General features: G+C 37.3%; 2 protein-coding genes across 2 annotated transcripts in view; both read left to right on the top strand.

Moving 5' to 3' along the window:
* LOC140143763 (transient receptor potential cation channel subfamily M member 5-like) overlaps positions 1-11,119 on the top strand; it is a 56,704-nt gene extending 45,585 nt beyond the window's left edge. Inside the window, exons 3-9 of the mRNA XM_072165580.1 lie at positions 6,358-6,532; positions 7,177-7,321; positions 8,351-8,568; positions 9,377-9,482; positions 10,204-10,236; positions 10,837-10,890; positions 11,089-11,119. Coding sequence (XP_072021681.1) covers positions 6,358-6,532; positions 7,177-7,321; positions 8,351-8,568; positions 9,377-9,482; positions 10,204-10,236; positions 10,837-10,890; positions 11,089-11,119 — 762 coding nt within the window. The remainder of the gene's footprint in view (positions 1-6,357; positions 6,533-7,176; positions 7,322-8,350; positions 8,569-9,376; positions 9,483-10,203; positions 10,237-10,836; positions 10,891-11,088) is intronic.
* Positions 11,120-23,961: 12,842 nt separating this feature from the next.
* The window catches only part of LOC140143775 (transient receptor potential cation channel subfamily M member-like 2), a 30,583-nt gene continuing 28,998 nt past the window's right edge, over positions 23,962-25,546 (top strand). Inside the window, exon 1 of the mRNA XM_072165591.1 lies at positions 23,962-24,198. Within this exon, the coding sequence (XP_072021692.1) occupies positions 24,169-24,198 (30 nt within the window). The 5' untranslated portion in view covers positions 23,962-24,168. The remainder of the gene's footprint in view (positions 24,199-25,546) is intronic.

Below are 25,546 nucleotides of genomic sequence, written 5' to 3' on the forward strand. Positions count from 1 at the left end.
TTACTATTGACAAAATTAATGGGGACCAAAATTTGGCTTTGCTCCCTCACACTGAATCTTGGCTATACTACTGATGTATGCTGCACAAATCAAGTGACACTTCCCTGGTTCCTGCCCACATGTGGGTTCTGTGTAGTAATGCACAAACACAAACACCACTCCAGGACACCACTGCACATGACCATGACTGCTGTCTGATGTCTGTGTTTTCCTGCAAAACCATTCACCTAATATAAGGTGAAGGACAAACCTGTAAAGTAAGATATTTTCAATGCCTGAAAAATTTGCAAGCATTGAAAAATTCATGTAATTTCCATAAGTCAGACAAAAAAAAATCTTTCTGTTTAGTTATCTATTTCTTTTCAAAATTTGAAAATGCAAAATTTGAAAATGTGGTTTATTACTGAAAAAGTTTTGAATTGTAAAAGTTCTATGCATCAAAATGCATGCATTGTGGACTGGCAAGAGCCCCTTCATCCATTCATATTCAACCTTGTGCTCAACCAACTCAGATTTCACCCAGTCAACATGGTCAACTTTCTTTCACCAACTGCCCTGTGCCAACTGCCAGTGCTGCCAGCCAGGGCTGCCAGAGTATACATGCATAATTTCTATCTTTTCTCAAGGTTATCTATGAATTTGACAGGTTGCTAATTGATGCAATAACATTATATGGCATGTAGCTTATTATAACATGGATTTATCATGTTTCTAGTCAACCTTCCAAGCCTCACTGCTATCCCGGGGTCACTCCCATTGTGGCCTGTACACCATCCGCGATAATCAACTTTTGAAAAGCACCCTAAACAAGGATTTAACCCATGGCTAAAACGACACCCTAAACAGGGATTTCATTCCTAACATCAAATTTCATACCCTAAATTTCATTTCCGCGTATTTAGAAATTGCAATTTTGCTACTCTTTTTCAAATTTTTCATGTTTTGACACCCTAAACGCGATACGCAGCGTGATCGTGCCTACCCACAAAAAACGACCCTTTTTACGCGTTTTCATTATCGCGGATGGTGTACAGGCCACAATGGGAGTGACCCCCCCCCACCCCGGGACTGCTATCATGGGTATGTCAAACAGGCCTTCTAGTTTTGTGGTCAGGGTCAGTAAACTGCTACGCATTCCTTTTTGATAAACTCTTTACCATGCAGCTATGCTGCCATTCCTCCGGGGCCATTCCATAAAACACAACACACTTCAGTGTCCGCTCCGCCCCGGTCTGATGGGAGTGGTTCTTGTTCTGATCTTGTAATCATTGTCGGATGAGTTGATATTGAAGTATGAAGTTTCAAAAGAGGAGTTTTTGGGTGGCTGTATCCCCTCAACATGATCAAGTTATTGCAGTGGCGTAAGCATGGGTCATCATATTGGGGGACACCGACCATGATTGGGGGGCACCAAGTCTGTTTGGGGGACAAGTTGTTTTTTTGGCTATTTTCCTATGGGATTTTTCAAATTTTACAATTGATTTGTGGGTGCACGATGTTACGCCACTAGAGTTAATGATTGCTTGGTTGAATCTTTAGTACTATTATTCCTGTGTAGGGTGGTTGTGTGTATGTACGGGCCGGGGTGTGTGAACATCTTCAAAATTGAAAGCTATTGTATAAAATGTGCTCTGAGTAATTAGCACAGAACAACCACTGCGACATCCTAGCCCTATTCATGGAAGGCAGGCATTTAATACATACATACTACTAGTCAATTTACTACAACATTTATAAAGCACCTTTTCGAGATAAGTTTCAAAGAGCTAGTAAGCAAAACACAAAAGATCAAAAATATAAACATTAAGCAATAATTAAATATATTGGTGACATACATGTTTCATGAGAAGTACAAAGAGTTTATGGAAAACAAAAACAAAAGTTACTGCGGATAAAGATAAGATTTGAGAGCTGTTTTGAAACTGTTTATGTTTTGAGCATTTCTGATTGCATATTATTATCATTCACTTCATGACAAATCAATAGTAGATAGCAAGAATGACTAAGCAGTCTGTGTGTTAGTTTCCATGACTCACTTACTGCCCACCCCTCTTGCGTGCTTGTAATTGCCAGCACCATGGAAATTGATGAGGGGGATGTATTTTTAGTCAGATTTAGATATATGTTAAAGGGGTATGGCCTGATCCCTAATTTTACAGAGAGTGGTCTAAATTTGGTTGACCAATATTAGGTTTACAATAGGCCCTACGAATTCAAAAATCAGTTTCAGTTCTCATATCAAAACAGCTTGATATACTTGCGAAAAACTTTACAGATGGGATATGTGGGTCAAGGTGGAAACGTTAATTGGGTCAAAATACTAAGAATAACACAAAATATTAGTATATGAACATAATATAAAAAAAAGAAAAATATATGAAAATATCGCAAAAAAACACATTTCAGAAAATATTGTAAACAATGGAAAACTATACCGAAAATATTTGTATACAAATGTAAAATAAGATGAAAAAACAAACAAAAAAACACACAAAAAAAAAAACTTTCAGAAAATGTTTTAATACAAAAATTGTAATTTTAAAAATTAAGAACATTTACTAAAACTGCAAATTTACAGGAGATATTGTAAAATAACACAAAATTTCAGGAACACCCCTATATAGAGGAGTAACTTTTCAATCAAAGAAATGTCTGGATTTCCAAGTCTTCTTTCGAAAACCACTGGAATTCCTGTTGCCAATGTCACTTGATAAAGCTTGGAAATCCAATTAAATGAAGGAAAATCACGGAAATCTCCAAAATAAGCTCTCAAATGGAGGATTGCTGATTTTAAACTATTTTTCTGCCTGAAGTTGCCTTTGGGCACTTTAAATGTCTGGATTTCCAACAGTCACAACTGGACAAAAGTCCAGTTTTCGAACTCCTCTATAGGGGTGTGCATCTATTTTCCGAATAGCCCAATCCAGGATCCAGACTTGTACCCGAGTCCAGCTCGTCCGAATCCGAGCTGAGCCGAGTCCAGTTGAACCCGAGTCCGAGCCAAGTCCGAGTGCTTTTGTGTCCGAGTCCGGACTCGAGTCCAAGTCCGGGGGTGCCGAGTCCGAGCCAAGTCCGAGTCCAACAAAAATCGACCCGAGTCCGGACTCGGTCAGAGTCCATGCCTGGGGTGGGGCACTGAAATTTATATCTGACATGTATGTGTCTATCAGCTTTTTATCAGTGAAGTAGGGGCCTAAAAAGTGTGGGCGTGGGTCATTGGGTATAAAAAATGAAAAAGGGGGTAATTTGGTAAATATTTTAAACGATGGGGGTCACAGGTATTAGAAGTTCTCTAAAAACTACATGTATCAGACAGCAGTAAAATATGTGGATGTGTTGGTGTGTGTGTGTGTGTCACATTAGTCATATGCCCGTGTCACATGTAACTCACAGATGTACACAGGCCACAGGGAAGGGGCACCAGGCTGTGTGCAGCATAAATGTACATGGAGAGCAATGTATTCAATGGGGGTGGGATAAATTATAGAAAAATATAATAATGATAATAATTTAAATAATAAAATAAATGATAATAATAATCATAATAATAATAATAGAAATTCAGCCTTCAGAAATATCAAGAAGAAAATGTGTTGAAATGTTTTCCCAGTTTGGCATTTTGTTACCAGTATGCAAACATCTTTTTACCACATTCATTAAAGCAAGCCTGAAGATTTGGAATAACTACACATGTATACAAATCAGTTAGGGTGGGGTCCATATCCTCCCCCCCTTTTATCAGTCAGTCTGGGTGGATTATGCTGTCACCAAACAAAAGTTCAAGAATGTGGTATGCTTTGTACCTGGGATTATAGTTCCAAATATCTTTTCAAAACTGAACAAATGTGCAGCAAATCTAGTGAACACATACAAACTACACATGTATGTATTATCTCGGTCAGGGTTGTTCCATCTAGTGCACTTACCCATTTCTCACATCTGTCAAAGGGACACCCTCACAACATCCCTATTGGATTGTACAGGGTCTTTGATTTCCAGTCAATTATCTCCGCATAGAACACATCAATGTGCATTAATTTTCCTTTGTAATTTATTCATTATTGGGAGTGTATTCCCCTGATAAGAAATCAAACTTTTTAAATTGTTTCACAAAGAGGTATATATCATATGACATGTTTTGTGATTTCCCCCATTGAGTACAACAGTAAGTGTCCCCTGTGTCTGAGGGCGCAAGATGGAATAGCCGAATCTATCGTGAGCGACCGACAGAATGTAAAATACCCATATGTAATAACCATACCCATACAGGTACATGTATGTAAGGAGGAGGACAAAATTAGGATGAGCTGCCATGCATACTGCATGGTCCAGTGTGCACTTTTTCTCTTTTTCACTGAGTTTCATGAATTAGAAAGTTCCATGAAAGAAGTTTAAGATATTTTTAAACAGTAAAATTATGCATAATTAATTATCAAGACCTAACTGGTTTATTTCATCAATGCTAACAATAATATGATTATGCTAATTCACAGATATTAACCTAAATAATATGGTGGATATGTAGGATACATGACAGATGACTTATTTGACAGCCCCAATTTTAGGAAAAAGGGCAAATAAAGTGAAGTCAACAAATTTTAAATCAAATTTTAGATCTATTTTGACATATTTAGGTATAATCAGTTCACATAATTTTTTAAACATGGATCTAATTGCATGACTCGGACCGGACTTGGCTTCGAGTCCGAGTCCTTTTGTGTTCGAGTCTGAGCCGAGCCGAGTCTTTTTATGTCCGAGTCGAGTCCAAGTCCGACAAAAAGTGGACTCGAGTCCGAGTCCGGACTCAAATGATACATCATGTAGTAATCAGATTCCAGTCTGTAACACAGACAACTTGACTGGGGACCTGTACAATAGATACATTTAATAAAAGTCATTCTTTTTCCAAGTTATATCATCAATTAGGAGAACCACATGTTTTCAAAGCAGTTTTCAATGCGCTTCTGTAGTCTTTAGTATTTTATAAATCTATATAAATTAATCCCATTTATAGGTGGTCACATTTCTAAATGTGCAGTTCAGTGTATTATGGGATGGGTGCAATTCATACACTCTTCCCCCCTGAAAGAAGAAATATAACTAAAAATGGTGAGAAAATACACAAACTCACAAGGAGAGTGAAATTCAACCCAGTGTGGGTGCATGGTTTAAGGTCATGTCTTCCATATTAGGGGTGTATGGATTTCAACTGGAATAGCCCAATGGCAATAAGCTCACATACTTGTATGGTCATCTTGGACATGTTGGATAGGAAAAATAGGACAATCTGAAGCTACAGAACACACCCCTACATGGGCAAAACAATTGATCTAGTACCCCAGGCTAATAGGTACAGTACATGTACATGTACACACAGGATACTTTGTAAAAAGAAAGTCACTATTATTTTGTAAAATCATTGCAATTTGTGTAAAATTGTCTCAATTTTGGTCAAATCAACATGTAAAATCGCCAAAAATAACTGCAATTTTTGTAAAATCAACAACATTTTTGTAAAATCACCAAAAATTGTGTAAAATCTCCAAATTTTTGGTAAATTCACCAAAATTTTTGTAAAATTGCCAAAATGTTTGTAAAATCGGCAATTTTTTTGTGAAATCGCCAAAATTTTTGTAAAATCACCAAATTTTTTGTAAAATCGCCAAAATTTTTGTAAAATCGCCAAAATTTTTGTAAAATCGCCAAAATTTTTGTAAAATCGCCAAAATTTTTGTAAAATCGCCACAATTTTGGTAAAATCGCCAGCATTTTTGTAAAATCACCAACATTTGTGTAAAATCACCGAAATTTTGGTAAAATTATGGGACATGTTTCAAATGTAACCAAAAAAAATGACAAATCACAATAATTAAGAACAGATTTATTTAAAAAAATTTAAATTATGTTAAAATAATAAAAAGTTTATGGCGATTTCCCGTTTTTTCCCGAGTGACATGGGGCCTTCATTTGACCAATAAAATTAATTATGCTGATTTCAACACCGAATTCGATCATTTCCACTGCCTTATTAGGTGACTTAGTCGGTCTTGTATAACAATAGCCATCGACTGACTAGCGTTCCGAGAGGTATTTGTCATATGACACGATTTTGCTTGCTATTCGCTGTCGAGTATGACGTCAAAATGGATCGCTACCTAGTCAACTATATAGTTTATTTGTGTTCAAACCCATGATTAAAGTGATCACAACACCATTGTCAATAGGTTGTTAATAGGTCTGAAAACCAAGCGTAAACCAGTATGATATGACGCATTCACTACGATGATGAATACCAGTGTAGAGGATTGCGTATACACTGATCAGCTGATCCTTCCTTTGAAAATCTACTTTTTACAGTTGATTGACCTGGCTGTCTTCATGGGTATACTTGTGATAGTCCTTATTGGATACGGCGTTGCAGCTCAAGCCGTTTTGTATCCGCAAGTTACGGATCCGTTGACTGTTTTCATAGAGATTCTGTATCGGCCATATTTTCAGATTTATGGAGAACTATTTCTTGAAGATATCCACGGTAATTACAGCATGAACAAAGTGGAAATGTAAGATGATGGAAAGTAATCTGAACTTGGGAGACGTTGATGCTTGTTTGTATGGAGGGTAAAGGTGTTTGTGCGTTAGTGAGGATGGATTGTGCGTGTGATCTCCAGGGGTGTACCATGTGGAGTTGTTTTAATGTTTTTATGGGCAAAATATGGGTTAAGGTACAACCTTACAATCCTATAAAGATAACTTTTACACCAAAAGGAAAAAAAACAAACCCACGCGTTTAATGTCCAAAAGATGGGGTGTTCACGTACGTGTGTCTGTGTGGTGACGTGCCGGCGGCTGAGTGTGTATGTTTAATGACTGGATGTATGGATTCGAAATGTGACCATATCATTATAATTATGTAAAAACAATTAACCTACACTCAATTACACTATCTCTTACTTGCTTATAGCATTTTTTAGCCTAGAGAAAAAAAATAGATTCAAAGCTGGATGTAGTAGGATTTGAACCGGTCCAAGGCTTCACGTTGTAATCTTATATTAAAGGAATGCTACATATTAATACTTGTACCCACTTGCCTCTTATAACCATGTAGATGCACTTATTTGAATATTTTGAATTACGTATCTGTTTTTATTGTTCGCACAAATATTTCAATGACTGAAGACGAAGCATGTTCAAAGAATGAAACGGCCATAAGACTTGGCGCGACACCATGTCCTCAAAATGCAGCATGGGCTACAGTCTTTCTAGCACTCTACATGATATTCACCAATGTGTTGCTGCTAAATCTTCTTATTGCTATGTTCAGGTAAAGACGGGGCGTAAATTGGAGCTTCTTGCAAAGGGGATTAAATTTAATTAATTGTAATTTTCAAAAGCCTAAAGCAATATGCTTGCAGGGAGAAATTGGGCGTAGAATGGCATTAAGTTGGTAATGTGCGTAAAACTTGTGAATTTTAGTCACGCATGTGTACCCGATCTTTTAAATGCAATCATCAAATGACAAGCTTGGATTTCCAAAATGGAAGCTAGTAGAGGGTATAGTTTAAAGAGATATTGGTGTAAACTTGACGACCAAAGGGCAATTCTAATTACATAATAAGGGGTCCATGCTCTCCCAAATTTCCGCTATCGTTCGGTTTTTTGGCGTTTGTGACGGTGACCTTTTGAATTTGACCTCCATGGTAAAAGGTCTTAACTACGATATAGGTCATTTCAAATACCTGCCAAGTGTAGTTAAAGCGGGTTTACATTTGGCTTCTCGCATGCTTGCCGTTTATACCATGCATCTGTTTTAAGTACAGGAACGTATCCAATTCAAAATTCTGGTTCTTGTTTTTAAGTGTATATATAACATTGCTCCGCCATATTTTGCTTCAAACTTGACTGCTTACACATCATCTCGTAGTGGCTTGCGCTCGTCTACAGATACTACCCGGCTTATGGAACACAAAATTCATCCACGGAATCTCCAATCTGCTGCTGATAGATCTTTTTATTACTATGCACCAAGATTATGGAACAAAATCCCAATTGCTCTGCGCACTGCGAAATCGCTTAATATCTTCAAGAAAAATTTAAAATCATATCTCTTTCCAAAATGAGTTTGTAATTGTTGCATTTATATTTGTTTGCTCTGTCATTATTTTTTATGCTTGTTGATTTAATATTGTTTTGCTGTATTATCACACCCGCTGTGGTCTTTATGAAATGGCGGGTTATAAAAGCATTGTTGTATGTATGTATGTATGTATGTAAGTTCTAACAATTAATGGTGTTCTACATCTATACATTTTCAATACGAAAACTTTGTGTTTGTGTTATTTATACTTAACAGCCACACATTTGACAAGGTTGAGGAGGAAAACGACGTCCACTGGAAATTCTTGAAATACTCACTTACAATGGAATATTTCAACAGGCCAATCATGGCACCACCTTTGATCATTTTCAGTCATATTGGCCGCTTAACTAGATCTTGCATTGGACATTGTCTATGCAAGGCTGGGTACGAGGATAAAGGAAACATGATTAAATGGACTCCTGCAGTCATGGGTAAGTAGTAAATCGTTGATTAATCATGTGGGCAATACGTGTATGGGGACCCAAATTGGGAATCGGTTACATCAGATCATCTTGTTCAGTCCAGCTTTCCAGAAAGTGACCTCTCCTTGAACCGTGAGGCTTGCAATTTTGTGTTTGTATGAAGGATCCATTACGTTTCAGGTGCGAAAAGTCCCTCTGTCCCTGAAGTTAACATATTTTGATACAGACAAGGGCAGTGGATCCAAATTCCGAAATCCGAGAATTCCGAGATTACTTTGTCAGTCCAGATTTCCAGAAAGTGACCATACATGTTGACAGTTGTAACAGTCATTATGGAATACGTATGTGGCCACAGTGTGGTTAAATAAGTTATTCCCCCACATTTTTCAGCAACAATGTTGTTAATAGATATCTGTAACGTCGTGGCGTAGAACCATCCTACTAAGGGGTAAATATTTCTTCGGCTTGGAGGGGAGCCTGCGTGATTGATTTAATAGTGTTTGTTTGTTTTAATTCCTTCCTCACGATTTCACACAAAAATAGTTCCGAGTGGCGAGCTGCATGTAATCATTCTCTCTCTCTCACCCCTGGTTTTGTGTTATGACATCATGAGCATAGCTTCAAAAATCGTACTCGTTAGCTTATATGTTATCCGGTTTGCACACACAGCAGATTGCCAGAATGAATCCAATACCAAGAATGCCTTTAGGGGAGAGAAGGATGGTTGAGCATTTGCCAAGTGCAGTTCTGAATATTTTAAAATGAGACATAAAAATATGTGACAATACATAATTCATTATTTTATTATCATTCCCAGTACGCAAGCTTTCCGAAGACACTGTTGCGCGCATAATCAAGATGGAACAACGTTACGCCTATAAGAATATTCTCAGCAAACGACGAAAACAACGAGAGGACGCAAGGTAGAGAGTGATTTTTTTCTTTTGTGTTTTCAACATTATCATTCAGATTTGGGAGCTTTGGATCGGCAATATTTAGTTAGTAAGGTATTTATCTTTACAGGTATTTAGTGATAACAACAGAAAAAACAGTTTAGACTACCGAATGTGTTACAAACGAAATTAACAGGTGCTGACGAAAACTACTGAAAAATCAGAGTATGAGACGAATATTATTTGGAATCGAACCCGCGACATACGCTTGCTAGGCATAAGTTCTGACAACTACTATAGACTATCGGTTCCTCGTGGTAAACACGGTTGAAACCGAAGTTAATGACTGTTGATGTATTCAACACATGCACAACCACTAGTGGAAAATTTGCAATGAGAATTCTTTCAAAACGATGAGAATTGGACAAAAGTATGAGAATTTAAAATTTTCTCATTTATATAAAATTTTCTCATCCAAATGAATGAGAAATATTAATTACCGTGTCAACAACCTGTCACAAGTGGTTAATTATCTCATTTAAAACAATGTGACAGGTGTTTGACACGTTAATTGGTATTTATCATTCATTTGAATGAGAATTTTTTAATTCTCAATACTTTTGTCCAATTCTCATCGTTTTGAAAGAATTCTCATTATAAATTTTCCACTAGTGAACTAACACGAGATCAAATAACGATCTATAACAATTTATTGGTTAATAATTAATTTGTTTCTTTTTATATAATTTAGCTTGAGGGATCGTATTGAGGAGCTTGACTGCAGGTTTGTATTAGAGGCTGTCATTTTCTTCGGAAGGGGTCAAGAATGTACTAGGTGTCATATTTTACACCAATAATAAGGGGGGTCATACAATTATTAAGGGCTTGTCGGTCGTGACGCACGCGCATTGCAGACACCCCGACAGAATCAAGGCTTGTCATTGGCTGGTATGTCATGCTGCTTGCCGCAGCGGCAAGCGGTATGAAAGTATGACAGGGCATAACATCACAAAAGCGCAATGAAAATCTTGGATTTTACTATAGAAGCCCATAGTGGGTTTCACCCCCCCACCTCATTGACGACTTTGATGTTCATCTTTAACCCAAGGAAAGGAGGTAGATTAACATTTGTGTCCAAATTCGCTGAAGAATTTTACTACAGAATCTAGTTGGCGAGTCTATTCGATTTAATTTAAATTTCAATACATGTAGATGTAAACTTTAATACAGAGATTATCTTGCACAACAAAATAAAAAATAACTTACATTACAACTTAATCTACACCTGAACAACAATCAATAGATGAGCAACAATATGGTGATGTACATCTAAACTATAATTACATAAATGAAATGTTGTACTTTTTTATATTTAATATTCTAGCTTGAGGAAACATTTCAAAGACGAACTGAAAGAATTCAAAGCACTCTTCGTCAGGTTGGTACACTATGTTCTTCCTCTATATATCCGGTTGTATACATAAATGAATAAAATAACAAAAACCTCTGCATACGCACGCATGCCCAATATGTATGGTTGTTTAAGAATCAAATAAGAATTAAATTTCAAATTATGCTTAAATCAACAAATTCGTCACAATTAATATAAGGTGTATTATTTATTATTATTTTGCAGCAATAAATTTCCTGGAAATGGAACAGAGTAATGCTACCGATGATGCAAACGCAACTTCCCATCATGCAAATATTTCCACACGCGCCCCGCACCCCCCGCGCAATACATACACACGCACTACCCTTACTAGACAGGTTAAAATTTGAGAATTTGTGCTTACTGGAGGCATTTCGTGTTAAAAGTGGTTAAACAAGCTTTTTAAGATAATTCGAGGGTGCTGAATTCGAAAATGCTGTTTAACCGGTTCAGTTTTCGAGTCTTAGCCCTCAAAATTCAAAAAACAAAATGGCCGCCATTTTCAACATATTTTTGATAATAACTTGAATTTTAAACAGCATAGGAGGTTAAAAATGGTTGCAATATTCATGTTTAAGATGCAGAGGAACCCACATTGATTGTTACCAAAGTTTCAACTGGTATGGTTTTGCCACCATGTTGAATTCCAAAATGGCCGCCATTTTCATCAAGTTTATGCATTTTCTGCTATAACTTTGATAGTAGGCAGCATAGAAGTTTAAAAATGATGGCAGTACCCATGTTTTTAATACCAAGGATTCCAAATTATCTGTTACATACTATCTGTTGCAATTAGTTACGGTTGCCACCATCTAGAATTCCAAGATGGCCGCCATTTTCATCAAGTTTCTGCATTTCCTGTTATAACTTGGATAGTAGGCAACATAGAAGTATAAAAATGATGGCAGTACCCATGTTTTTGATACCATGGATTCCACATTATCTGTTACCTACTACCTGCTGTAACTAATTTTTTTTAAAAATTGTCATCGTTTTCATAAGGGTACCTTAATTTCTCTGGCTAAATGCACTATTAATTTAAATTCAATATTAAATTAGTTTTCCAAGTGCATTTAAAATGGTTAAAGATTTCCAAATTAGCTATTATACTTTACACCGTACAACTCATGAAACTGTTAACATTGGTACTTAATGTTATTTACGGCTAATTGTTCCCGTTAGGATCTTGGAACTATTTGATTCTTTCTATTTGACCTTTCACTTTGTAGTTCAGTGATTCCTAACTTTAATTGATGAGTGTAGAAACAGAAGAGACTTAAAAGTCTCTTCTGTTTCTACACTCTTGTTGGCTGTTGAATGCACATGCACAACCATCTGTGAATGTTAGCTTAGCTTTCATGCAGCTGCAATTGCTTATACATCCGCAATTGCTTATACATCCATTGGTACATTTGCATGTTGGTGGTAGATTCTCCTGTAGCCCACCCTTTGAGAATAGTATCACACGAGCCTTATCGCCTCTGTCCACGTCATCTGGCATGCACATACAGACGGCAAATGAATTGTGCCAAGATCAACAATAATGCTTGAAACACCTTCAATGCCATCTTTTTACCCTAGCCAGCAAGCTGTGACAGACTGTCACAACCAGTTATGAAATAGCAGCAAAGAAGGCAGCAGTTCCTGATGGATTTTATGGATTGGGATGTATGTGGGCTTCTTACAAATCCTGCCTTCATCCACAGCTGAGTGCATAGCATCTTGTCAACATGAGCTGCCAGCAAGACACATACGTCAGTGTCACGTACTGAAACCACTACAGCTTCAGCATTTGAGTACAGAGCGAGTATATCCGCCACCTTATGGTTGGCCTCTAGGGGTGTTGTATCCATCCCTGAATCTGAAGATCAAACTTCTGTGATATGTGCAAATCCTCCAGCCACTACTAACTACTATATTTGTCATTTGTCTCATTTGTTGAGATCAGAGCTTAGCAAGATTTGCTTTATTCTCTCCAAGTGAGAGAAAGTTTTATTCGGTAGAGGAACGTTGTGGGTTTTCTATTACCCGGCATACTGGTTGATAGCCCGAGTTCGTTTTTGTCCTGGTTCCAGTCTTGATGGAATCATGCTGGTATCTGTCAAAGTTACGTCAATCCTCTCAAACTCAGCCACCACTGCTTATATGCAGACTCCCATTCATGCCAGCAAGTGAAATTTGAACAGGCATAAGTTCATCCTGCAGAATCTGTCCAAGTTATCTGTACGTCCTGCCTTAGAGGCTGTCACAAATCGCTGTAGAATGTTTCTATCTGCCTTATAGGGCCGTATTAGTACGTGGTGTTGTTTACGGTGTCATGTGCGCTGAAGATCAGGAGTGCCAAGCACTTTACATTGGTGAAACCGGCCAATCCATGTAAAGTCGCATATACCAACTTAGACGCGCTAGTTCAAGTGGCAACGATTCAGCGGTCTACAAACATCTTGAGGGCAGCGGTCACAGCTTTGACATTGACAAAGTTGTCATTTTGGACCGTGAACTATGTTGGTTCGAGCGGGGAGTCAAAGAAGCAGTGTGGGTACGAGCCGAACAACCGTCCCTCATCAGGAGCGGGGGCTTTAGAGTGAATCTGTCACATGGTTGGGATCGGGTCATCAAGCAACTTCCTCATCGATTGACCTCGGATTACCCTAAATCATCCGGGGGGTAAATCCCCCAATATTTTGACAGGGGATGGTCCATACAATCATCCCCTCCTAATGTTGACACCTGTGTGTTTCCAACCAAATTAACATGATATTTGACCATTGACCTACAACTGTAAAAAGTGCAAATTTTCGCAAGATGTTCATGCGATTTGCGCGCATTTGTACCATAATCGTATTCTGTTGCCAAAAGGTGCTGGATTCACTATACTTCCAAGAAATTTTTCGACCCTCCCCCATATCAAAAAGAAATCTATGCCACTAGCACTGGCCAAATGTTTGGTTGCAATATTCTACAGTACAGGAGATGGTTCTCCCTTGCCGAAAACATTGAATCGTCCCAAAGCTGGATGGTGTAATCTCGTTGTACACATACTCACTTTCCAATTGGGATTGCTCCATCATCAGTATTTGCCTAATTGACTTGATATACAAGTTCTCAAGTTATAAGAGAGTACCCATCTGCCTAATGCAGTGATATTTCTTGTGATACCTACAATCCCACCGCTCCTCTTCCCAGTACCATTCAACCATTCTTGGTTATGACCAGGGGATACTTGGTTGAATTTCCGACCGGACTCCTTTAACAACAAATTTCCTGCTTGAAATTCAAGGAGGACTTCTGGTGGAAGGCAGTTCATTTCTGCCATATAAGTGGTACCCCATCTGCCATAGTGGTATGATCATACCTAAAAAGAAAGATCGCATCCTTCTGCATACAAGTGAAGATCCCAGACAACATAACGCTGTGCTCTGATGAAAGCAAGAGAATGCTCACGATGCCCATATATTGCCAATTGATGTGGACAGGTGCGATAAGGCACGGGTGATACTAATTTCAAGGGTTGTCCACAGGAGAATCTACCACCAACATCTGATGCAGTAAGGCTTCACACAAAGTATGCCCATTACCAGGCTTGTATATATTTGGAAACAAGCAGTCACCATTTCTTATTCTACCCCAAGTAACTGACATGGGATGGACCTACATAGATAGAACCTTGGTTCCACAACTGATGACACTACCTCCAATTCCCAAAGCATGTCGCGAGATAGTTTCATGCATGTATAAGTGGCAATTGCAGTTGCAGAAACTAACAGCCAACAAGAGTGCAGAAACAAAAGAGACCCAAGGCATCAATTAAAGTTAGGAATCACTGTACTACACAGTGAAAGGTCAAATAGAAAGAATCAAATAGTTGCAAGATCCTAACGGAACAATAATAGCCGTAAGTAAAATAAAATGCCAATGTTACCAGTTTTATGAGTTGTACTGTGTAAAGTATAGGCCTAGTAGCTAAAAGGCGGCCATTTTGAAATCTTTTTAAAACCTTTTAAAATGCACTTGGAAAACTAATTCAATATCACTGTTTTTGTACTGAAACCACTACAGCTTCAGCATTTGAGTACAGAGCGAGTATATCCGCCACCTTATGGTTGGCCTCTAGGGGTGTTGTATCCATCCCTGAATCTGAAGATCAAACTTCTGTGATATGTGCAAATCCTCCAGCCACTACTAACTACTATATTTGTCATTTGTCTCATTTGTTGAGATCAGAGCTTAGCAAGATTTGCTTTATTCTCTCCAAGTGAGAGAAAGTTTTATTCGGTAGAGGAACGTTGTGGGTTTTCTATTACCCGGCATACTGGTTGATAGCCCGAGTTCGTTTTTGTCCTGGTTCCAGTCTTGATAGAATCATGCTGGTATCTGTCAAAGTTACGTCAATCCTCTCAAACTCAGCCACCACTGCTTATATGCAGACTCCCATTCATGCCAGCAAGTGAAATTTGAACAGGCATAAGTTCATCCTGCAGAATCTGTCCAAGTTATCTGTACGTCCTGCCTTAGAGGCTGTCACAAATCGCTGTAGAATGTTTCTATCTGCCTTATAGGGCCGTATTAGTACGTGGTGTTGTTTACGGTGTCATGTGCGCTGAAGATCAGGAGTGCCAAGCACTTTACATTGGTGAAACCGGCCAATCCCTGTAGAGTCGCATATACCAACTTAGACGCGCTAGTTCAAGTGGCAACGATTCAGCGGTCTACAAACATCTTGAGGGCAGCGGTCACAGCTTTGACATTGACAAAGTTGTCATTTTGGACCGTGAACTATGTTGGTTCGAGAAGGGAGTCAAAGAAGCAGTGTGGGTACGAGCCGAACAACCGTCCCTCATCAGGAGCGGGGGCTTTAGAGTGAATCTGTCACATGGTTGGGATCGGGTCATCAAGCAACTTCCTCATCGATTGACCTCGGATTACCCTAAATCATCCGGGGGGGGGGGGGGGGAAATCCCCCAATATTTTGACAGGGGGGATGGTCCATACAATCATCCCCCTCCTAATGTTGACACCTGTGTGTTTCCAACCAAATTAACATGATATTTGACCATTGACCTACAACTGTAAAAAGTGCAAATTTTCGCAAGATGTTCATGCGATTTGCGCGCATTTGTACCATAATCGTATTCTGTTGCCAAAAGGTGCTGGATTCACTATACTTCCAAGAAATTTTTCGACCCTCCCCCCCTCCCATATCAAAAAGAAATCTATGCCACTAGCACTGGCCAAATGTTTGGTTGCAATATTCTACAGTACAGGAGATGGTTCTCCCTTGCCGAAAACATTGAATCGTCCCAAAGCTGGATGGTGTAATCTCGTTGTACACATACTCACTTTCCAATTGGGATTGCTCCATCATCAGTATTTGCCTAATTGACTTGATATACAAGTTCTCAAGTTATAAGAGAGTACCCATCTGCCTAATGCAGTGATATTTCTTGTGATACCTACAATCCCACCGCTCCTCTTCCCAGTACCATTCAACCATTCTTGGTTATGACCAGGGGATACTTGGTTGAATTTCCGACCGGACTCCTTTACAACAAAATTTCCTGCTTGAAATTCAAGGAGGACTTCTGGTGGAAGGCAGTTCATTTCTGCCATATAAGTGGTACCCCATCTGCCATAGTGGTATGATCATACCTAAAAAGAAAGATCGCATCCTTCTGCATACAAGTGAAGATCCCAGACAACATAACGCTGTGCTCTGATGAAAGCAAGAGAATGCTCACGATGCCCATATATTGCCAATTGATGTGGACAGATGCGATAAGGCACGGGTGATACTAATTTCAAGGGTTGTCCACAGGAGAATCTACCACCAACATCTGATGCAGTAAGGCTTCACACAAAGTATGCCCATTACCAGGCTTGTATATATTTGGAAACAAGCAGTCACCATTTCTTATTCTACCCCAAGTAACTGACATGGGATGGACCTACATAGATAGAACCTTGGTTCCACAACTGATGACACTACCTCCAATTCCCAAAGCATGTCGCGAGATAGTTTCATGCATGTATAAGTGGCAATTGCAGTTGCAGAAACTAACAGCCAACAAGAGTGCAGAAACAAAAGAGACCCAAGGCATCAATTAAAGTTAGGAATCACTGTACTACACAGTGAAAGGTCAAATAGAAAGAATCAAATAGTTGCAAGATCCTAACGGAACAATAATAGCCGTAAGTAAAATAAAATGCCAATGTTACCAGTTTTATGAGTTGTACTGTGTAAAGTATAGGCCTAGTAGCTAAAAGGCGGCCATTTTGAAATCTTTTTAAAACCTTTTAAAATGCACTTGGAAAACTAATTCAATATCACTGTTTTTGTTCTAAAGAAATTAAAAGGTGTATTTAGCCAGAGAAAGTAATCTACCCTTATGAAAACGATGACAATTTTGTTTTTCTGAAACACACCCCAATTATTACCTTATGAATGGCGGCCATCTTGGAATTCTAGATGGTGGCAACCCTAACTAGTTACAACAGATAGTAGGTAACAGATAATTTGGAATCCTTAGTATTAAAAACATGGGTACAGCCGTCATTTTTAAACTTCTATGTTGTCTACTATCCAAGTTATAGCAGAAAATGCAGAAACTTGATGAAAATGGCGGCCATTTTGGAATTCAACATGGCGGCAAAACCATATCACTTAAAACTTCAGTAACAATCAATTTGGGTTCCTCTGTATCATAAACATGGACATCGCCAACATTTTTAACCTCCTATGTTGTTTAAAATTCAAGTTATTATCAAAAATATGTTGAAAATGGCGGCCATTTTGTTTTTTGAATTTTGAGGGCTAAGACTCCAAAACTGAACCGGTTAAACAGCATTTTCGAATTCAGCACCCTCGAATTATCTTAAAAAGCTTGTTTAACCACTTTTAACACGAAATGCCTCCAACCTTTTAATTAAGCACAAATTCTCAAATTTTGACCTGTCTATACTTGCATATACTGATATTACACTGCAAATACAACATTACTCAATGTTAAATAAAAAGGGAACAAAGCAACAAAATGATTGAATAGAACTTAATGCTGAATAAATTGCACTTAACTTGAGTGAATATTTAACCCTAGAACCACTTAGCCATATTTTGTAACACGAACTACGAAGAGGGGGTTGTTGCGACCCCCTTAATTTGCAATTATAAACGTCATATACCGTTATATTTGGTACTAATGTATAGTTATGTGTCTCCTCTATCCAGTGATACCAAAAGTTTAAACATTCTTCACATAATATCGCTATGACGTCATAATGTGAGGCCGCCCATGCAATTTAGGGAAATTCTGGCTATGTACAAAAGTATAGGCAAAATTGATGTTCGCATAAAACTTCTACAAAACGCGATTTTAGTATAAAAACTGAAAAGTAAAAAATCAGTAGCTCTTCACAAGAACGAAATAAATTTTACCGGGGCCTTTCCCCCTCCCCCATGGTCATCTTTGAGGGCCGGTCCTACCCCCGGGTAAGGTGCTGGGGTAAAATTGTTATCACCAACATGAGCGCAAAGGATGTATCTACGATTAGCTGTGGTCGGTTTGGGCGTAAACGCGTTCGTTTTTATGACGGATAAAAAATCTGGTGTGGTGGTACACCCCCCCCCCTTCGTAGTTCAACATTGAGTGAATTTCATTATTTTTATTTAGAGTGTAGAGAGGTTGAGAGGATTCCACAAGAGCTTTCACAGGGCGTTCATACTCAATTCTCGGCTCAAAGCTAGATTGTGTTCCTTAGTCACGACGGAGCAAAAGATGGCTGGGGACAACATGTGTTCCGGTTGTTGGAGGGCGACATACAGGAAATTTAATGACCTCTAGGTCTTACGCCTACTTCAATACATGCTTTTGATTATGGTTATAAACCAGACTTAGCATGCCGCTTAAAGTTAATTTGTATTTCAGTGCTTCTTGAATATTATAGTTGTAAAAACAAAAATCGGTATATTAATGACCACTATGCATATACTTATGATGACTTTATGTTCAAAATTATACTTTCCATAGGGAAAATTAGTCGAGTTGCATGAACCATCGTGACGCCGTACAAAACTGTAAATTTCAACGCCCACCGTGCGTTTATACTCCGTACGTTAGTGCTAGTGTATCAAAGAGGTACACCGCAATATCTTTTTATAACAAAAAGAATCATGTATGTACGTTCAAGTCATGAACTGTCTGTATATATAGTTAAATTGGCATATTTTGAGCATTGTCTACGTTGTCTGCACGTTCATTTCGTCCGTAAACATTCTTCAATACTGGGTAAATAAGCGACCTCGGTCTGTCACAGGGGAGTGACCTTGAACAGATAGACGGGCGTACGATCGCGGCCTTTGAAAATTGCAACATCTGTATTTTAAATTAACAGATGTGGAAATAGGAGCATAAACTGACCAGTAGATACCAGTTGTGGTCCTACTAATCCATGGCATATTGGATGGCCTAGGGGAAAGTTAGTCCATATTTGCAAGACTATCCTTGCCTTCAAGGTGAAACAAACCTACTCATGTGACCCTCTGGCCATGGGCTGGCCTGGTGTCAAATCTTACCCAGGGAAAGATGGCATATTAGCCTTTAACCGTGGGCTTCTCAGACGTTTTAGTATCCAAACGAGGATCCCTTCCCCTATGGTCATGATCTTAAATGACCTTTTAGTGCTTGCCTCGTGGTTTCTTCGGGCAACGTGATACGATCTGCTCCATGGGGCCAAATGAAGCATTTTTAAAAACTTGAGTTTTTACAATTATTACCTTATACAAATATATTGTACGAGGGTACAATTTATTGGAACTTTGTGTTTTTATAACCCGATGGAAATAATATGTTCAAGTTCCTTAAATCTATATAGTCAAAGCTTCTACATTACTCAGGTTCATAAGAAGATACAATTATTTTAAATTTTTATACTAAGTATTATATAATGTGACTATGAATGATGCTGTGGTGATGAAAGCCACAAAATGACTGCCGTTATACACAGGTAAAACAGGTTCAACTTAGAACCCATTGGTTTTCCATGGGGTTCTTTGTAGAACCAAAAAAGGTCTTTAGCCAAAACAAATGGTTCTTTGTAGAGCCTTAAGCTTAAAGAACCTTCAAGGAACCCTTAATAAAGAACCCTTTAAAGATTCTATGTAGAAAAGAAAAAAAAAATATTTAGCCAAGATAAAGGGTTTTATAGAAACAAAAACGGTTTACACTGCTTTTTTACTTTTCTAAAATTTGCGATGAGTCCTTGAATTAATTAATTAGAAATTCCCTAGGCTAATTTAAAATCTGAACGGTTCTTTATAGAAGGTTTGAAGGTTCTTTAAGAATTTAATCATTGCATAAGGTGCTGTATACGGGACAAAAAAAGGTTCAAAGCTATACTTACAGCAGTGCTCCATAGTTTCAAAATGAAGTTAGTGGAACGCATTGAATAAACTGTTTCATAAGACTATACGTATTTATACGTATACATGTGGCTCATTAAAATCAGTTTTAAGGTAAAGAAAATGCAATTCTTTTATATTTTTGTATTTTACAAGGTTACTATCCTGTTGATGACGGTCATAGGTGAAGGGAATGCATTGAACAATATGTTTCATAGGAATGCGTTTATATTTACGTATATGTATGCCTCATTAAAAATGATCAAGATAGGTGACTATTAATTTAAAAAATGGAAATTACGTTACAAAACCCTAAAACGGTGCGTCATTATTTTACCAACGTTTTACCTCAACATTGGGGCAATAACACATTCTACATTTAAACCAGCAAAATACGTCAGTAATGCTATATACGTGATATTGATTCAATTATAAGCGGATAAAAACACATTAGTTTGTGGAATATATTCCAGAATTTATATTATCATGATTATTACGTGAATATTTATTTTACAGTTTAATCTCTTGAAGAACATGTCATTCCATGCTAAACTTATTCTTATGTGAATGCATTTATATGTGACTCAAGTAATTTTGAACCCAGTGTGTATATATTTTGAATTTCATAAAATGCATATTCTTTATATTATCAAAGTCACTACATTACTCTCAGCTTCATCTGTTTTATGTAAAAGAAGGTACAATTATCTTAGTGTATCTTATAACTTGACTATGATGCTATTATGATGAAAGACATAACATGGCTGTCGTTTTAGGGCGGCTCCGCAGTGTCGAAAATGAAATTAATTTAATGCGGTAAATAAACTATGTCATAGGATAATATATACATGTATTAAAATCAGTTTAATACACTCTAAATTATAAGGATTTAAAAATAAATCCTTAAGACTGTAGTTAGGGACCAATCAATTTTAGATTTAAAATAAATCTTGTAGATTTGAATTTTAAATCTAAAAGATTTAATTTTAAATCTTAAAGATTTAATTTTAAATCTAACACTTGATTGGTCCCTAATCACAGTCCCTTGGGATTTATTTCAAATCCTTGAAATTTAGAGTGTAGGTTTTAAGTATGATACATTTTTATATCTTTATAATTTGTAATGTGACTATTATGTCTCATAAAAGGGGTGGTCAACGCTGGCCTTGTTGACCTTATTAGCCTATTGACCATTCACTCGATAACCTTTTCATTATTTTAATCTTTCTTCTTTTGTAGCAAAGAATATGATAATTATATATTTTGTCTGTTTTTGTGGTTATGAAAATAAAGGTGAATGTACTTAAAACACGTTTTCTACAGACATTTCTCATAGTTTTCTATACAATATACTTTTACATTGTGACGGAGTTGTGTGTTGTGAGTGAGTCTCAAGAATACGATTACCCCTACTTGCAGGGACAACAACTATGGCAAAATGCGTTTACAATATCCAATTGTCGCCATATACAGGGTGTAACAATAAAATTTGTACAATTTTGAAAATAGAATGACACAAGTATGCCGCTTATGTTGTGGTTTGATATTTATATGTCTATCAAGATAATTTCTTTAGCCACCAGCTAAGCTTTGTTTCAATTAAAACGACGGTATAAAAGTGAAGATATGGCCAATTATGTAACCTAGTCTTAAAACCGCTTGGGCCACTTTTGTCTAAACTGTTACAAAAGTGACTGAATAGAGTTGGAACCATGGACGATGCTCTTAATCCTCTTATGATAGGTAGTTTTAAACAATGGGGTATTCGAAGTGGTAGAAATGATTACATAATAGAATATCTCCTTGAATTTTTGAAAGTCACAACTAATCACTGACATAACAACCTCATTTACTAGAAATCGTGGCTGCAGCTCAACAACTTCAACCCAAATTCACGTTGGAAGAGCGTATTTTTATGATTGTGACATTCGGTAGCACATGGAGTCAAGCAGAAACCATAAGATTGTTTATAGCTCATTTTCCAAACTCATGTCTTCCACCAAGGCATACAATTACATATAACTATGAGAAGTATGTGGAATTTGTTAACAGAAATGCTGGCAATAGTGGTCGCCCCAGAAAAGCTAGAAGCCAAGCTCAACTTAATTTCAAAATCCTATTGTTTTGTACTTATGGATGCAAAAACTGTTCTCAGTTTTACCAACGATATCTCAGGGATATGAGAAATTACTTTATTTATAAGATAATTTGAAAGAAATTTCATGACTTCATTTATAGATTTTAAAGAAAGATCATATTATCATTAAGTTCATGTTAATTATATGAAGAAACACGACTTATAATTCTTTTGTGTCAGTTCTTTGATGTTTAATGCACGATAAGCATATCTACGCGGTACAAACTTGATGTGCGCAAATTAACATGGCAAAAGTGGCCCAACACGTTTTCTGGACGTTTTAATTAATCGGACATAACTTTTGAACCCAAGCTAGTAAAGAAACCAACTAAACGTCTTCTTTTAGCCTAGATATTACTGATTGTGTTGCATATAACATTTGTGCCATAACTCTTTTAATTTTTTCCTGAGAAGTCAAAATGCAATTGTATAAATTTTATTGTTACACCCTGTATCTACACAAGGTCTGTACAACCGCACTCTAAGATCACTGTTTGAAAACGTACGGAGTTTGTAATGTAATTTTCGACATTGTACTGTTATAGGTACATTGTATTTGATTTCAAAACTTTTCAAAGCTAATTGAAGTGTGTGGTAATAAATTAGTATTGCTCACTGGTGTTTTAAACATGTGCGACGCACAGCGACAACGCCTGGTCAATAATTATATTGTACAGGCAGGGAAGGAAATTAAATCAATACTCGTGTAACTGCTATGCACGCCGGGGTAGAAAATTATGAATATCTCTCATAATTTTTGGTTTCGAAAGAAACCAATTGTAAGGCTTGCACTTGGAAATTCCGGTCAGAGCCGGGAGTTTCAATTATTGGAACTGCTTCCTCCCTGCCACTCCTGTTGACAAGTTTGAAACCTTTTCTATAGGAAATAAATTTGTATTTCTTTTCCACAAAATGTAAATATAGCTGTCAGATATTTCACCTTTTAAATTTGAACTGAACAAATCAAGTAAAGTTAATGTCGCCAATGCATATAACTGCGCTCTCAGGCTGTCGGACGGGACTGAGGTTTGGTCGTCTTGATTATGTTCTCCGTGTACATAATAGGCTTACTCCACGAGATCAGACATTCAAAAGTTACGCACGGTCATCGAGAAAAGCCATTTTGATCCGCTTTATATGATAGTTTCGAGAGAGGTGCAGGGATTCAGGCTATATACGTAAAGTAGGCTACGTGTTTAATAACATCGCGTACGCGTTCAACTAATATTTCAATCTCATATTTTGTCACAAATACAGCACCTGCAGCTTCGATTTGCAGTGTATGTTGAGGGCGTTCTCTTAATATCCAATGTTGCTTTAACCTGATCGTTAAATTATCTGAGGAAATCGGTTTTGTTTTCAATGAATCTTTTAAGTGATTAGAATGCAAGCGAAAGATCATGGCTATCAAAGATAAATAAGTACCAGGAACTTTCAATAATGAAAGTAAATGCGATTCCTGTTTTCAACCTTGGAAATAGTAGGCCTAATACAAGTCGTATTATAGTGGCCTTTGAACCACATCCTGTATGTATTGTTGTTTACATAGCGTCCCGGTATAGCGCCTACTGTACAGTAGTGGCATTGGAAATTCCCATTACCATTTTGATCATGTGAACGACAAACAGAAACACATATGCTGTAAGAATAGGCTCATTACATGATGTATAAATGGATCACAGATGTTGTTAAAATATATACTACATTGTGTTAGTGTTGGTACCCTGGTTAGGTACATGTCAAATATAGCAAAATGGCGGCAAAAACTGAGTTGGAACTTCAGGTATGTTGTTTCTTTCTTCATGTAGGCCTATGCACCCGGGCCTATGCATGTGTATTATTTGCATGATATTGCTTATCCACCACCAGATAGAAATTGTTTTATGAATGTCCAAGGTTCGAAAGTCATTACACGGTTGTTTGATGTGATCATTTATTTATTTTTCTAAAAAAGCGCCTATGGTAATTAGAAAATACCGTTATGACATCTTACATCAACGTCAAGGGCGTAGTCTTAGATCTCAAATGCGTTTGTTCTGTTCAATTTGCTTGTTTTAATCTCGAGATATGTTTAGTTAACAACGGAAGGGTAAAATCACAATTGTGCCACTTTTACTAGGGAAGATCAAGAGGACTGTACATGTAAATCAATGATAGCATCAAGTTTATCAAGCCTGTGAGAGTTCCTTCGTGAAATCGAAAGAACGCATCAATTATACAACAATAAAAATAGTTTTTACTGTTTTTACTGTTTTATCATGATACAGGTATTATATGATTCTCTTTTTCCACTTAAAACAGGTTAAAAGAGATAGTGAAAAAAATAGATATTTCACATTCTGCTGTAAACTTAAATACATGTGCATGTCAATGATTTTACCATGGTAACTACTGCTTTCTTTGCCACTCAAGAAATGTTAAAAGACAAACAAATATTGCAAACTTATAGGTTAATGAACGCGTATTATTTGTTGGGAGAGAAATTAGACAAAATAATGCATGCGCGCTGATGTTGATGCGTCTTATGCACGAGCCCCTTGTTACATTTTCCTCGTTTCCCTTGTAAAGTTGCAAACAAGATTTAAGATAGCGCCATCAGTGTTCAACTTTGAACAATTCTACATGGCATCAAACAACCGTAGTAGGTTCGAAATGAACAACTTGAAAGCGTGCAAAATTTTTGTATTTTGGTTCTTTGAACTATCCGAATGTCGCAGTTACTATCGTACTTTTTGAGTACATTATTTTATCTCCGTAAAGTGGACTTTGTGTTGTCAATGGAAACAGGTACGCCGAATCCCCGCACCCGACATGACGAGAATGGCCCACTTTGTAAACTTGAGTCACTTTTCGGGTTAAGTCGTTGAAATACTTGCAAATAATAGCAGTCCATTGTGAACCGAATACATGGGTAGTGAAAGTAAATGGGAATCGATAAACAAAGAAAACATTTCCTGAACAAATTTAAACAATTAATCAAACTTCTTGTGTTGATAAATGTACAATTTTTGTTGCATCCTGTCCCGTTAGCTTTTCAATAAGCACTAGGAGACATATTTCTGTGCAAAATATGTGACTAGTTGAAAAATCCGTGAAAAATCTGTGCTGGATTACAGATTATTTACAGATTT

Source organism: Amphiura filiformis, chromosome 2 (genome assembly GCF_039555335.1).
Source record: "Amphiura filiformis chromosome 2, Afil_fr2py, whole genome shotgun sequence".
NCBI lineage: Eukaryota > Metazoa > Echinodermata > Ophiuroidea > Amphilepidida > Amphiuridae > Amphiura > Amphiura filiformis.